Raw genomic sequence first — 12405 nt, forward strand, 5'->3', positions numbered from 1 at the left:
AATGAGAGGGTGAGCAGCAGGGAGGAGAGCCAGAGAGGAGCAGTGCCCTGGGCCAGGCACCTTCAGGTGGCTTTGCTGGAGCAGTTTGTAGGAGCCAAAGCCTCAGGGCAGGGTCCTGGCAGGGGCTGGGGGGATCATGCTGCAGGCCAGAGAGTGGCATGGGGTGGCTCAGCATGCCACCCTTGTCCCCAGGGTCCCCTTGGTGTGTGCAGGGGTGGCAGCAGGGGCTGGTCCAGAGTCACTGGTGAGGAGGGGAGGTGTCAGTCTGTTCTAATGGAGCATTCTCTCCTGCTTGCCTTTGCAATCCCCAGGAGAAGATCGAATATGCCTTCCTCATCTTCTTTGCCATTGAGGCCATGCTGAAGATCATTGCCTACGGCTTCCTGTTCCACACGGACGCCTATCTCCGCAACGGCTGGAATGTGCTCGACTTCTCCATCGTCACTCTAGGGTAAGGAAAGGTGGGAAGGCTGCTGCTGTTCAGCTGGTGCCAGGCCTCTTCCACAGCCAGTTTTTGTGGCGATTGCAATGTGTTTGGGGACATCTCCTTGACCAAGTTCATGGGCCCTCTGTTCCTGCTCTGACATCCCCTGGGATCCACTCTGTCTAATTTCTTCCTGTCTTGACTTCTTCATGCCTCGTGGGTCTCCTTGCCCTGGGGAAAGAGGGTGGTGTGGGGTCCTCCAGGGTTTGCACATGGGGTGGGAGCTCCCTGGCTGTCAGTGGTGGAGCTGAGCCCAGGAGCTGGCCTTGCCAAGAGCTGCCCCTGGGCGAGGCTGAGCACAGCTGGCAGTCCTGACCTTGCTTTGCTGCCTGCAGAGCTCTGAATCCTTAGCTCTGATTCCTCAGTCTCCATTCTCACGCCCTTCTCTTTTTCCTTGTCCTCCCTTCTGCTTCTCCTCCTCCTCTCTCCCCTCCCTGTGCCCTGGCTCTTTCAGGCTCATCACCATGACCCTGGAGCAGGTCAATGTGAAGCAGGCAGGGCCCTCGGGGGGAAAAGGCGGCTTTGACGTGAAGGCGCTGCGAGCGTTCCGCGTGCTGAGACCCCTGCGCCTGGTGTCCGGAGTGCCAAGTGGGTGCCAGTCCCTGCTGCCACCCAGGGCTGGGGCTGGACGGACCCTCTGGGCCTGGCCAGGCTGGGGAGCCATGGGACAGGCTTCTTGGTGTTGCTGGATTGAGCCCAGCCACGAGGAAGGTGTAGAGGAAGCACGGGTTCTTGCTTGTTCCTGCAGCTGGGGGTTGTCTGTGGAACTTGCAGGCAACCCTGACAAGGGAAGAGATGAGAATCTTGACTCCATGTTTCAGAAGGCTGATTAATTATTCTATTCTATTCTATTCTATTCTATTCTATTTTATTCTATTCTATTCTATTCTATTCTATTCTATTCTATTCTATTCTATTCTATTCTATTCTATTCGCTATACTAAAACTACACTAAAGAAAGAGAAAGGAGACATCAGAAAGCTAGAAAGGAATGAATAATAAAATCTTGTGACTGACCAGAGTCCTGGCACAGCTGGACCATGACTGGTCATCAAGTAAAAACAATCCACATGGAAACAATCAAAGATGCACCTGTTGGTAAAGCATCTCCAGACCACATTCCACAGCCATCAGATGGCTACTGTTGACATTTTGTTTCTGAGGCCTTTCAGCTTCTCAGGAGAAAAATCCTAGTGAAAGGATTTTCATAAATTATGTCAGTGACAGTTGTCAGCCCTGGGGAGCTGCAGGGTGGCACACACCTGGCTGCCTCTGTGGCTCAGTGGCACTACCTTTGGGTGGCCAGGATCTTGCTCTGGTTTCTCAGAGCAGGAATCTTCTTCATTCATTCATAACTCATTAATATAGCCAGAATGAGAGCACCAGAACAAAGGGAGGGGCATGAATCAGCCTTCAGTGCTGCCTGCCTTTGTTGTGCCCTTCCACATGCTTTCCTGGTGGGTAGAAGTGAAATAGGGATCTCCTTGAGCCAGGTCTCACAAGCTCTTGGAGATTTATATTACACCCAAGATAGCTCAGCTACCTTAGAAGGCATAAAATCAGCAGGATGGCTTCTGTGATGGTGTTGGAAACAGAAAAGTTTTAATAAAAGTCAAAATAACAAAACTCTTTACAGAGAAAAACCCAGCCAGATGCAAGAGGTTCTTGCTCCTGGTAAAACACCTCACAAAAGTGATTAGTTTCTTTTTTCTCTTCTTTTCCTAGTAAATTTTTGGCACCTGTCCAATTGGTTATCCTTAAGTTTGAGGTGTAGTCCCCCAGGTCCTATGAGGTGTCTTTTTTGCTAATTGAGGAGAGAAACTTTTAGGCTTTTTTCCTTTTTAAGGAGACAAAGGATAGTTTTGTCACTCTGAAAACAAGGGGCACATTCCTACATAGGAGAAAGGATTTCCTCCTTCAGAGGTCTCAGTCCTGCCCCACCTGTGCCCCTCTTCCCTTGGCAAGGGGCACTTCAAAGGCTGCTTGTTGGTGGGTTGGCAGGGATACAAGGTGCACCCAGCACTGTTTAGGAAGGGGTTGACCTGCTCTCCCTTCATCTTTGTGCAGGCCTTCAGGTTGTCCTGAACTCCATCATCAAGGCCATGGTGCCCCTGCTGCACATCGCCCTGCTGGTGCTCTTCATGATCATCATCTACGCCATCGTGGGCCAGGAGCTCTTCAAGGGCAGGATGCACAAGACCTGCTACTACCTTGGGACAGGTGGGGAGTGCAGCAGAGCTGTCTCTGTGGGGTGCTGTCAGACCTCAGGGACTCTGTGTTGGGCAGAAAGTGTGGTCTGGCCAGCATCAGGCCTGGGAGTGTGGCTGAGGGATGTTTGAAACAGCACCCAGCTGGGTGTGAGGGGTGGTGAAAGGGCCCTTTAACTGGTTTGAGCTATGCAGGAAAAAAGGCTTGAAAATTCTGTTCTTTTCCCTCTCTCATTCTTCACCCCCCTTTTTTTCTTTGCTTTGCATGCTTAGAAACACTGATCTTTGAGTTACTTTTTGTGTTAGTGTCCATGGCTTTCTGAGGTTTTAGCCCAACTCCCAACACATCAATCTTTTGCCTGAGGCACAAGCAGCTGTGAGCAAGCCCAGCCCTGGAGCACATGAGCTGTGGTGTCTTCTGCCTGCACACAGAGCAGATGGAGCTGAGCAGGTCTCGGGTTTGTTGTTGCTGAAATGGCTTCTGAGAGATTAAAAAGTCTTTTTTCTTAGCCCCATGATCGAAGAAAAAGTCAGAATTCCTAGGCTCTGGTTTTCAAGGTTATTTTATCTATTCCATTCTTTCTCTGACCTGCTGAGATTTGTCCAGCAGGTTGGCTTGTGGCACACTGACTGCCCTTGGGGTGGTGTTGGCTTTTTATACTACAAACTACGTGTACTTTATTTACAATAATTTTCCAATACCTATCACCTCTGTTAGACAGTCTGTCTCTACTCTAAACCAATCTAAAAGTGTCACCTTCACAGCAGAAGATGGAGGACAAGAAGAAGAAGGAGAAAGACAGGACACACCCAGATTCCTCTATCTTTCTTCTTGAACCCCCATTCTAAATCCCCAAAATTCTACTTTTTCACCTTGTGATAAATTCACTATCGTTCTATTCAAACCTTTGTGGCTTGTAAATTTTCACACAAAGTTGGTAATTGTTTCCATGGGTTAAAATGAAAGGCACAGGTGTTTTTGACTTTGTGACAAGGTCTCTGAGCCCCTTGCCAGGGTCTCAAGTCTTCATGGGCAGTCAGAGGAATATCCTGGGTTCTGACAAGCAGGGGGAGTTTGGAGGGGGAGAAATTGTGAGCTGCTGTGTCCGGCCTGACCTGCAGCTCACAGCGTGGCTTTGCTCCCCAGATGTGATTGCCACGGTGGGCTCAGAGAAGCCAGCCCCGTGCACCAGCTCGGGCCACGGGCGGCACTGCAGCATCAACGGCAGCGAGTGCCGCGGCGGCTGGGCCGGGCCCAACCACGGCATCACCCACTTCGACAACTTCGGCTTCGCCATGCTCACCGTCTACCAGTGCATCACCATGGAGGGCTGGACCGAGGTCCTCTACTGGGTATGGGCTGGGCTTGGAAACACAGCTGTCTGCTAAAGAGGGCAGGAGCCTCCCCTGAAATGGAAAATGTAAACCCCCTCCCTCTGAGGTGGCATAATTTTGAAATTAAGGGGCTCTCAGGCAAACATATGGGAGCAGGAATAACAGTTCTTTACTAGGAAAATTAAAAATACAAATAAAATAGTACAAACAAAGAAACAAACAAAAAAACCCACTGCTAGAGTCAGAGCAGTCCCTGTCCCCTGTGTGTCAGGGTGGGGGCACAGCCCCATCCCATGGGGGCTCAGCCCTCCTGCAGTGCCAGCTGTGGTTCTGCTGCAGCAGGATCCTGCACAAGGGGGGAGTTTTCCTCTGCAGCTCCAGGGCTGCTGGAGATGGGCCTGCTCTCCCTCTGGGAATGCAGGGCAGGAGAAAGCTGCTCCTCTGGGAATGCAGGGGGCAAAGGCTGCTGTGCTGTTCCAGGGCAGATTGTATCCAGGTAGGAATGCTTGGCTCCTGCCCTGGGCAGAGCATCTCCCCATGGGATGATGGAATTTGATCAGCCCTGCAGGGACACTCAGTGGCCATGGAGAGAAGAGATTTCCTGGAGGGAGGATGGGCTGTGGGAGAGATAAAGAAAACTGCCCCATGAACAGCAGAGAACTGCCCAGCTCTGACAGATGGGGACAGAATTCACATCCCCGATTCCAACCTAAGACAACAGGAGATTGTCCAGCTCCCATCCTGTGAAGGGGTATGGGCCAGCACAGCAATCACTGGTGCATGCTCCTGCAGCAAAGCCCATGTTCTTCACTCCCTGGGAGACAGTCATGTTGAAGCTTAGGCTTGGGGCTGATATTTAAATCTGCCCCCAAAATGTTTGGGTCTGGATGTAAACCAGACACAGAGTTGTAGGCAGCCAGGACTTGGAGCCAGGTTTATCTGCCACCATCCCAAGCACTCCTTTTGAAGGGGGCAAAGATCCCAGAGGCTGTTGAGGGGCTCTAAGGGGAAACAGATGGAGGACAGTGCCTTCAGAATATTTCACCTGCATCTCTCCTTGCCAGGTAAATGATGCCATGGGGAATGAGTGGCCCTGGATCTACTTTGTCAGCCTTATCTTGCTTGGCTCCTTCTTTGTGCTCAACCTGGTGCTGGGGGTGCTCAGTGGGTAAGTGCCATCCTATCCTTTCTGCCATCAGAGGAGTTTTAACTGGTTTCAACTATACAAGGAAAAAGCCTGGAAAAGTTCTGTTCTTGTCCCGCTCTCATTCCTTACCTTTTTTCTTTTTGTTTTGCATGTTTAGAAACACTGATGTGTGAGTTACTTTTTGTGTAAGTGTCCATGGCTTTCTGAGGCTTTAGCCCAGCTCTCAACACCTCAACCTTTCCCCTGAGGCACAAGCAGAGCACATGGGCTGTGGTGTCTTCTGCCTGCACACAGAGCAGGTGGAGCTGAGCAGGGAGCAGGCACCCCACGGCTGTGGGTCTGGACACTCCTCACTTCCAGCTCCCTCCTGCTGTGAGCACACACAGTTTTCTCATGGGCAGCCCAAGGAGAACATCTCTGATGACTGCAAGGGATCTGAGGGAAGGATTGTTAGTCTAATTACTGCTTCATCAGTCTCGTCCAAGTACACCAATGAGCTGTCATCAGTCTGTTATGACAATCTAGGCCAAATTCAATTAGTGTTAATTGCCCCAGTAGTACAGTTAAAACCTGAGAAGTTCCACTCAACCTACCATGCATTGCTGTGGGACTGCTACCACCCCAGTTTTGTTGCTGAGAAATATGTGTTGTCCTGAGGAGTGAGGAGGGCTTTTCTCCTCAGGTCTGTGTAGGGTCAGGGTCTTTGTTATGTTTCTGTCCTTCTTTGTGCAAGTGCATCACACTCATCACCTCTATTAGTTCACAGGATTAATTATACCTTAATTATTTGGATTTGTTAGGCCTCTTTTATGACAAGAACCATGCACTGTAACATTAAAACAAATTGGGTGTTACTGGAACTAAAACAAGTTTAAAAGCACAAGATAAACCACAGGAACCTGAGGCTTGTCTAGAGCTGACTGTAGCTGCAGGACAAGCTGGACTATAGTCATCTGATCCTGGAGTAAGTTGCTGGCATGGAAACGTTCTGAAATGTTTTTACAAATACAACTAAATTATGTTTGACATCAGGAAAATTACTGTTATAGTGTCTGAGACCTGTTACTAACACATGGCAACACTGGCATGGCTGGGCAGCAGGTCTACAGTCCTCCCAGACCCCAGAGGAGAAAAAAAGGAATTGAAAGAGAGCAGGAAGAGTGGGCAAGGACAATGGCAGACCCGTCCTTTCCATGTTACCGTGACAAGAATGTCCTGTTTACCTGCCCTGTGATGAGGTCACCTTCTCCATATGGAGAGCTTTTTCCTCCTCCGTGGGTGAGACCCCAGTCTGATGGGGAACTGTTCTGGCCAGATGTCAGTTGCCCTGTCCAGCTGTAGCACCTGCAGTGAGAAGGTCCCAAAGAGCAGCAGTGGTGGGGAAGGAGCCCTGCCTGCCTTTGGGCAGGTGGTGGGCCCCTATGACCTTGTCAAGAAGAAGGAAAATCACTGGAGCAGTGTAATGGCAGTGCTGGTGTGTCTTGGTTTGAAAAGCCAGGTGTCTGCTAAAGAGGGCAGGTGCCTCCCCTGAAACGGAAAATGTAAACTCCCCCTCCCTCCAAATTATTATAATTTTGAAATTAAGGGGCTCTCAGGCAAAGATTTGGCAGTAGGAATAACAGTTCTTTACTAGAAGAATTAAAAATACAAATGCAATAAAACAAAAAAACCACTGCCAGAGTGAGAGCAGTCCCTGTTCCCCTGTGTGTCAGGGTGGGGGCACAGCCCCATCCCAGGGGGGCTCAGCCCTCCTGCAGTGCCAGCTGTGGCTCTGCTGCAGCAGGATCCTGCACAAGGGGGGAGTTTTCCTCTGCAGCTCCAGGGCTGCTGGAGATGGGCCTGCTCTCCCTCTGGGAATGCAGGGCAGGAGAAAGCTGCTCCTCTGGGAATGCAGGGGGCAAAGGCTGCTGTGCTGTTCCAGGGCAGATTGTATCCAGGTAGGAATGCTTGGCTCCTGCCCTGGGCAGAGCATCTCCCCATGGGATGATGGAATTTGATCAGCCCTGCAGGGACACTCAATGGCCATGAACAGAAGATAATTAATAATTAATGTCCCATTAACAGCAGAGATCTCCTGGAGGGAGGATGGGCTGTGGGAGAGATAAAGAAAACTGCCCCATGAACAGCAGAGAACTGCCCCACAGATAGGAATAGAACACACACCCCCATTCCCAACCTGAGACATGGTGGCAGGGATTTCAGGGCTCTCCTGCAAGGCCTGGCCTGGCACAGAGCTGTGGCTCCTGCGAGTTCCTGAGTTCCTCAGGCCATGCCCTGAGTCTCTGCTGCCTGCCTTGTCCCAGCGAGTTCACCAAGGAGCGCGAGAAGGCCAAGTCACGTGGAACGTTCCAGAAGCTGCGGGAGAAGCAGCAGCTGGAGGAGGATCTGAAGGGCTACATGGACTGGATCACCCACGCAGAGGTCATGGACAGTGATCGGGCCAGGGGAGAAGGTACCAGCTCTGCTTGCTCACAGACCCTCAGCCTGAGGGTTGGGTTCCTAGTGCTGACCACCTAGGGAGGCAAGGTGGGAGTCTTTGAAGAAGTCACAAAGACTCATTTTGCCTGAAAACCCACAAAACAAAATGCTTTGGCTTCTGCAGGACAGTTTCCTTCCTCTTTTTTTTACATTTCCTGAATAATTTGGTTGAATCTGACCTAAACTAGCAATAATTTATCCCTGATGATAAATCTCCATTTCAACCACAGTGTTTAAAATTTGCAGACCACAAACAAGGCCTGAGTCTCCTTTGGCAAGAGGGGCTGAAAAGACCATGAGGAGCGGGTGCCCTTGGTGTGCAGGGATACAGTCAGGGCCACAAGCTCTCACTAGCAGATGCCTTCATTTCTTGCCATCACTTGACAGTTTCAAGGGATTAAAAGTGGTCCAGGGAAGGAGGTGGATGTACAGGCATCTAGCCAAAAGCTCAACAAAGCCTGGGGAGTTCTACCCCAGAGTCACAGGGTTTGCTCTGCCACCCTGCCTGGTGAAAGCACTTGTGATGCCTCAAGCTGAGTGATGCATGTGTGCAAAGAGCTTTGGGAAACAGTGGGACAGACAAAATGCCTCTTACAGAGCTGTGGCCCGTGTTCTGTTCAGCCTTTGCTCAGATCCCAATCTGCCCCAGTTTTTCCATGCTGGGGACTTGCTGCTGTCCCTCTCTGGGCTGATGCTGCTGCTCCTGCAGGGCAGGAGTTTCTCATGCCTCGTGCTTGGTTTGCACCTGACCCTCAAAGCTTTCTGCCCAAACTTGGGTGGCTGACTCCCTGGGACGGCACTGCTTGGTGGGGATTATTCACTTCTGACAGGGAAGCTCTTCCTGGTGTACTTCTGGAAGAGGTTCCCTCCCATGTGTTCTTCCCAAGGGCTCCAAGGAGAACCTGTGATGTCATTCCCTCTAGGTATGATGCCATCAGATGAAGGAGGGTCAGAGACAGAGAGCTTGTATGAAATTGAGGGCATGAACAAGTGGATTCTCTTCTTGTAAGTATGCTCTGAATCATCTGCTTGCATGTGTGCTTCCACGGTCTCTCACTTGCTGACCCAGCTGGGCCACATTTTCCTGGTCAGCCCCCGTTTTTGGCAGGGACTGGTGCTTGGGGGAAGATGCAAACTTTGGGTTAGCAAACAGGGAATTTGGCTATGGTACTGGCAAAAAGCTCCTCAAGGTGGACAAAGTCTTTGCTGTGGGACCAGGCTCTCAGCATCCTCCCATGACCTGTGCAGCACAGTGTGTAATTTAGGACACTACAATTGCAATTTTCTCCTCAATTACAGTGTAATTTGCAATTACACTGTGCCTGCAAGCCCCCTGTGAGAGGGACTGGAGCGAAAATCGAGCCAGGAGGGTGAATGAGCTGCAGTGCCTGAGTGACTGCACTCGGTTCCAGGGGCAGGCTATGGTCCTCATCCCTTTTCAGGGAGGGAGCAGGGGTGGCTGTGCCCTGCAGGCACAGCCCAAGGGCCTGGGTCTGGCCCACTGCCAGCTCTGCTGATCCTTTGCCATCTCTCCAGCCGTCAGTGGAGGCGTTGGAACCGAATGTTTCGTAGGAAGTGCAGGGATGTGGTGAAGTCCAAGTTCTTCTACTGGCTTGTCATCCTGATGGTGGCACTGAACACCCTGTCCATCGCCTCTGAGCACCACTTCCAGCCAGAGTGGCTGACACAGGTGCAAGGTGAGCAAAGAGCCTGAGAGAGAAGGAGGGCCCAGGACACCCTGGTTCCCCAGAGAGCTGTGTGAGCTCCTGCTGTGAGTGCACAGCCACACTGGCACGGCACAGAGGCTCTCAGGCACACACTGAGCCTGCACTTGCTGTCATACAGCTCACACTGACCACACTCTGTACTCTTAGGGACACAATCTTGCATGGTGAACACACACAGAGTGTGTCCATTGGCATCTCTGCACACATGGCACGCACTCATGCAGTGCAGCCACATGCATTTGTGCATGCAGCCCCACTGACTGCACCTCCACACCCCCAAAGGCACCTGGAGCACGGGTGTGCACACACACACAGACATACACTCAGAGGCACACAGAGCACAGGTGTGCACACAGAGCTCACACCCAGAGGCACACCCAGAGCACAGGTGTGCACACACACAGAGCTCAGCCCCACGTACACACACACACACACACACACTGAGAGGCATACTGAGCACAGGTGTGCACACACACAGCTCACACCCAGAGGCACATGGAGCACAGGTGTGCACACACACACAGCTCAGCCCCACATACATACACATGCACAGCCCACATGCCCACCCTGCATGGGCTCATGTGCACTGTACAGATGTGTGCTCACACACACGAGCATGCAGCTGCACATCACCCTCTCATCTTCCTCCCCATGTGGTCCCCAAAAAACAGCAGCTCAGGGCTTGGTGAGCAGCTCTGCCCTCCTTCCCTGGCTGCCTGGCCATGCTGGGTTGAGGTCCCTGCTCTGACAGGCTGCATCTCCCACCCCAGACAATGCCAACCGGTTGCTGCTGGCGCTGTTTGTGGCTGAGATGCTGCTGAAGATGTACGCGCTGGGGCTGCGCCAGTACTTCATGTCGCTCTTCAACCGCTTCGACTGCTTCGTGGTGTGCTCAGGCATCCTGGAGACCATCCTGGTGGAGCTGGGCACCCTGTCCCCCCTGGGCATCTCCGTACTGCGCTGCATCCGCCTCCTCCGCATCTTCAAGATCACCAGGTTGGGGAGGGAGCTGGGTGGGTGGGGCTGAGTTGTGTGTGTGTGCACTCCTGTGCTCTGTGTGTGTGCACACCTGTGCTCTGTGTGCCTCTGGGTGTGAGCTGAGTGTGTGTGTGCACACCTGTGCTCTGTGTGCGTGCACACCTGTGCTCTATGTGTGTGCACACCTGTGCTTTGTGTGCCTCTGGGTGTGAGCTGTGTGTGTGTGTGCACACCTGTGCTCTATGTGCCTCTGGGTGTGAGCTCTGTGTGTGTACACACCTGTGGTCCATGTGCCTCTGGGGGTGTGAGCTCTGTGTGTGTACCTGGGGCTGAGCTCTGTGTGTGTGTGTGTGAGTGTGTGCATGAGTGTGTGGATGACCCTGGCTGCTGGCAGTTCAAGGTGCCCGGGCATCCCTCACATTTCTGGGGCATTCCTGTCCCCAGGGGAGGCTGCAGTGAACAGAGCTGGGAGCTGCTGGGCAGAGCAGCAAGGCCAAGCTGGGGGTTGGTCTCCAGGTTTGACTGGAAGGGGAGAGTGGGACAGAGCTGAGGCCCCACTCTAGCTCTGGGTTTTAGGATGTTGTGTATTGTATTTGCTAGGAAATGTCCTGACAAAGGCAGGAATGATGAATCTGACTCCATGTTCTCAGAGGGCTAATTTATTACTTTATTATACTATATTATATTAAAGAATACTATACTATACTAAAGAATACAGAAAGGATACTTACTAAAATGCTAAAAAGATAATCATGAAAACTCCTGACTCTTTCCAGAGTCTCGACACAGCTTGGCCCTGATTGGCCAAAGAGTAAAAGCAACTCACAACAGAATGCAATGGAACAATCACCTGTGGGTAAACAGTCTCCAAACACATTCCACATGAGCACAACACAGGAGAAGCAAATGAGATGGGAATTGTTTTCCATTTCTCTGAGGCTTCTCAGCTTCCCAGGAGAAAAATCCTGGGCGAAGGGATTTTTTCAGAGAATGTGAATGCCGCTGCTGTGGGCCAGGACTCCGAGCTCTTCTCACTGTGTGTTCACCCCTCTTCCCCATCCTGCTTGCTGGTGCTCTGTGCAGGCAGCAATGTGATCTTACTTGTCACACCATGCCTGCAGCTTCATTTCTGCCTCCTGGAGCCTGCCTGGAGCAGTCCCAGAGCTCAACCTGGGTCCAGAGTCCCCTTTTTGGGCTGCTGGCACATCACCTTGGTCTGTTTGGCTGGGTTGCCTGTGCCTTCCCCACTCTTTCACCTCCCACATGCCTCTGTCTCTCCTCTTCCCAGGTACTGGACATCTTTGAGCAACCTGGTGGCCTCTCTGCTCAACTCAGTCCGTTCCATTGCCTCTCTGCTCCTCCTCCTCTTCCTCTTCATCATAGTTTTTGCCCTGCTGGGCATGCAGCTCTTTGGGGGCAAGTTTGATTTCGAGGACATGAAAGTGCGGCGCAGCACGTTCGACAACTTTCCCCAGGCCCTCATCAGTGTCTTCCAGGTTTGGGGCAGTGGGAAGGGCAGCAGGGGCTGGGGGTCTCACCTGGGCTGGGTGTCTCCAGGCAGGGGTTAGGGCTCAAGGGGATGTGGGTTTGTGGGGGTCTGAGACAGGAACAGGGAAATGCAACTGGAGTTGCGAGCAGTAGTTCAGGGCTGAGCAGAAAGGAAGATTTGACCATGGGGCTGGAGCCAGCAGGGTAGGATCAGTCTGTGGGGTTCTGTCATGCTCTGCTGGGGATGCTCTTAAGTCTTTATTACCGCTCTGCTCCCAGATCCTGACCGGAGAGGACTGGAATTCAATCATGTATGATGGGATCATGGCCTACGGGGGCCCGTCCTTTCCTGGCATGCTGGTCTGCATCTACTTCATCATCCTCTTTGTCTGTGGGAACTGTATCCTCTGCCTGCAAAGCCAGGCCTAGAGACCCCTGCACCAGCCCCATAGCATCAACTGCACAGCACTGGGCAGGGGGCAAGCAGGGGCTTCCCTCAGGGTTTCAGTGCTTGCCTGAAGCTTTTTGGTTGTAAAGAGCAGTGGAACAAACCATGGGCTT

At 52.0% G+C, this 12405-nt stretch overlaps 1 protein-coding gene across 1 annotated transcript in view; it reads left to right on the top strand.

The window, feature by feature from the left end:
* Positions 1–12405, top strand: part of CACNA1S (calcium voltage-gated channel subunit alpha1 S) — a gene marked incomplete at both ends in the record, with an annotated part of 58355 nt that overhangs the window by 13604 nt on the left and 32346 nt on the right. Inside the window, 11 exons of the mRNA XM_084220743.1 lie at positions 312–451; positions 939–1072; positions 2552–2704; positions 3839–4044; positions 5091–5194; positions 7477–7625; positions 8575–8656; positions 9188–9348; positions 10149–10374; positions 11645–11852; positions 12124–12244. Of these exons, the coding sequence (XP_084076869.1) occupies positions 312–451; positions 939–1072; positions 2552–2704; positions 3839–4044; positions 5091–5194; positions 7477–7625; positions 8575–8656; positions 9188–9348; positions 10149–10374; positions 11645–11852; positions 12124–12244 (1684 nt within the window). The remainder of the gene's footprint in view (positions 1–311; positions 452–938; positions 1073–2551; positions 2705–3838; positions 4045–5090; positions 5195–7476; positions 7626–8574; positions 8657–9187; positions 9349–10148; positions 10375–11644; positions 11853–12123; positions 12245–12405) is intronic.

The sequence above is a fragment of the Fringilla coelebs genome (assembly GCF_963513975.1).
Source record: "Fringilla coelebs genome assembly, chromosome: 23".
NCBI lineage: Eukaryota > Metazoa > Chordata > Aves > Passeriformes > Fringillidae > Fringilla > Fringilla coelebs.